This window comes from Otolemur garnettii, unplaced genomic scaffold (genome assembly GCF_000181295.1).
Source record: "Otolemur garnettii isolate 467f Iridium unplaced genomic scaffold, OtoGar3 scaffold00152, whole genome shotgun sequence".
In the NCBI taxonomy this organism is placed as follows: Eukaryota; Metazoa; Chordata; class Mammalia; order Primates; family Galagidae; genus Otolemur; species Otolemur garnettii.
The window spans coordinates 1000839-1003469 of record NW_003852547.1 but is presented as its reverse complement, the minus strand read 5'-3'; the positions used below and the strand labels follow the sequence as shown (position 1 = coordinate 1003469).

The following is a 2631-nucleotide window of genomic DNA, read 5'->3' as shown; positions in this document are numbered from 1 at the left end:
TTTTTTTTTTTTTTAAAGACAGAGTCTCACTTTGTTGCCCTCAGTAGAGTGCTGTGGCATCACAGCTCACAGCAACCTCCAGCTCTTGGACTTGGGCAACTCTCTTGCCTCAGCCTCCCAAGTAGCTGGGACTACAGGTGCCTGCTACATCACCTGGCTATTTTTTGGTTACAGTTTGGCTGGGACTGGGTTCAAACCCGCCACCCTCAGTATATGGGAACGGCACCCTACTCACTGAGCCACAGGTGCTGCCCCACCCTGTTCTTCCTGAGTGACGGGCAGGAAAGTACTTTGATCCTCCAAAGCCAGAAATGGCATCAGCAGATTGATGGCCTGGAAAGTCACATTAAAATGGAAAGAACAAAGAGGCATCAGAGCAATAAAAGCACTTTTTGAAAAGGAACAAGAGCAACAGGTGAAGAAGTAGGTGGCAGATGCTAAAGCTTCTAGCCCTGACCAGACTTATCAAGTGGTTCCAGCCCATCTGTCAGAAGCAGGTCACAATAATTGTGTCTTCTACTGTTAATGTAGACAAACAAATAGACCTTCTGGTCTGGGAGTTGTTGTTTGCCATCAGTTCCCCGCCCACATGTACATAGCCCTCTCCTGGCTGGTGCCTTGGAACTCCAGGGGCCTCACGCTAGCCTTCTGCACCTTCTCTCCCGCAGACTTCTTCCAGGGCAAGCACTTTTTCCTGTATGGGGAGTTCCCTGGGGATGAGCGGCGGAAGCTCATCCGATATGTCACAGCCTTCAATGGGTCAGTCTCTGGGGGAGGGGGGTAGAGAAGGGGTGATGGGCCTAAGAAAGGCTTAGGGACCTGGTGGGAGGGGTGGGAGTTATGGGTAAGAAGGCCATTGGAAGGGTGGGGAAGGGACATATCCAGCAGACTATCCAGATATCCACTGGACAGATCCAGTGGGCAAAGGTTGTCAAGTCCCAATGTCTGCCCCACCCACTGTGCAGGGCAGCCCTGGTCACATTGCTTCTCCTTGGTTTCCTCTTCTCAAAAGTGAGGATTCCCACCTCACTTTTTTTTTTTGAGACAGAATCTATGTTGCCCTCAGTAGAATGCTACAGCATCACAGCTCACAGCAACCTCAAACTCTTGGGCTGAAGCAATTCTCTTGCCTCAGCCTCCTGAGTAGCTGGGACTATAGGTCCCTGTACAATGCTTGGCTATTTTTTGGATGCAGTTGTTATTGTTTAGCAGGCCTGGCCCAGGCCAGAACCCACCACCTTTGGTGTATGTGGCCAGCGCCCTACTCACTGAGCTATGGGTGTTGAGCCCCAACACCATTTCTGAAAGGGCCTTTACCATGATTAGCCACTGTGGGAGCCACTGTCATTGTGGCAAGAGCCACATGAGAGAGTGGGAGAGTGGAGGCTCACAGGCAGCCTAGAGGGGGCATAGGTGGGGATAGAGAGAGAACAGCCACTGAGAATGGTTGGGGAGAAGGAAGTCAAGACAGAGGATCTGATTCCCTGGTGTGCCCTCTGCCTCTTCTCTTTTCACAAGGGAGCTTGAGGACTATATGAGCGACCGGGTCCAGTTTGTGATCACAGCACAGGAGTGGGATCCCAGCTTTGAGGAGGTTAGTCCCACAGGGGCAGAGAAAGGAAGACTCCCACCCAATGTTGAGTCTTCTCTGTCCCTTCCTCTCACAAATTTCCACATGGACTCCCACCCCACCTGCAGGCCCTGATGGAAAACCCCTCCCTGGCATTCGTCCGTCCCCGATGGATCTACAGTTGCAACGAGAAGCAGAAGTTACTTCCCCACCAGCTCTATGGGGTGGTGCCCCAGGCTTGAAGTATGTGCTTGTGTGCGTGTGTACACACATACGCATATATTCAAACACATACAGATGAGTTTAATAAAGATGATTTAGTGTGCAGCAGCTGCCTCTTCTACTCAGGGGTCTTGCCAAACTCCAGGAGGCTTCTGGCTTTCTGTCTTACATTGAGCTTTTGCTTCCTCTGTATGAGTGGCAGGTCTATGAGCTGTCTTAAGGTTCCTGTCCTGAGATCTGGGGAATAATGACGGGCCATCTCTCAGAGATCTGGCAGGGAAGGACTTCTTTGTCTCTTCTCTTTGGCCTCTCATCTTTGTGCTGGCAAGAATGGGAGTTTGCAAGGAAATTGGGGATCTGACCAGCAGTGCTGCCCCTCACCTTTTTCTGACCTGCAGAGCCTTTCCTGTGTCTCTGATGTGTCTCTCTGTGTTGGAGGATAGAAGCCTGGATGCTCACGAGGTATGCCACTTTCCTGAAGTCTCAGTGCCCCCTCGCTAGGGATATCAGCTTTTCTCCAGGGTTTTTAGAAGTAGCTATACATCCTCACCAGCATGGTTTTATATCACTCAGGTTAGGAGGTAGACTGGGATGCAGGGGTATTTTAATCAAGCCACCCAAACCTTGGACTCCCTTCAAGCCTCCACCACTTTTAATAAGGGAACTAGGCTTGGTGCCAGCCACATACACCTAAGGTGGTGGGTTCGATCCAGCCCAGGCCCGCCAAACAATAATGATGGCTGCAACCAAAAAATAGCCAGGTGTTGTGGCGGGAGCCTGTGGTCTCAGCTACTTGGGGGGGTGAGGCAGGAGACTTGCTTGAGCCCAGGAGTTGGAGG

At 51.3% G+C, this 2631-nt stretch overlaps 1 protein-coding gene across 4 annotated transcripts in view; it reads left to right on the top strand.

Annotated features, from left to right (window-relative positions):
• Nucleotides 1-1897, top strand: part of XRCC1 (X-ray repair cross complementing 1) — a 25547-nt gene extending 23650 nt beyond the window's left edge. For all 4 annotated transcript variants that reach the window (XM_003799485.3, XM_023518976.1, XM_023518975.1 and 1 more), the window contains exons 15-17: nt 669-759; nt 1519-1594; nt 1699-1897. In XM_003799485.3, coding sequence (XP_003799533.1) covers nt 669-759; nt 1519-1594; nt 1699-1812 — 281 coding nt within the window. In that variant the 3' untranslated portion in view covers nt 1813-1897. The remainder of the gene's footprint in view (nt 1-668; nt 760-1518; nt 1595-1698) is intronic.
• The last annotated feature ends 734 nt before the right edge of the window (nt 1898-2631 follow it).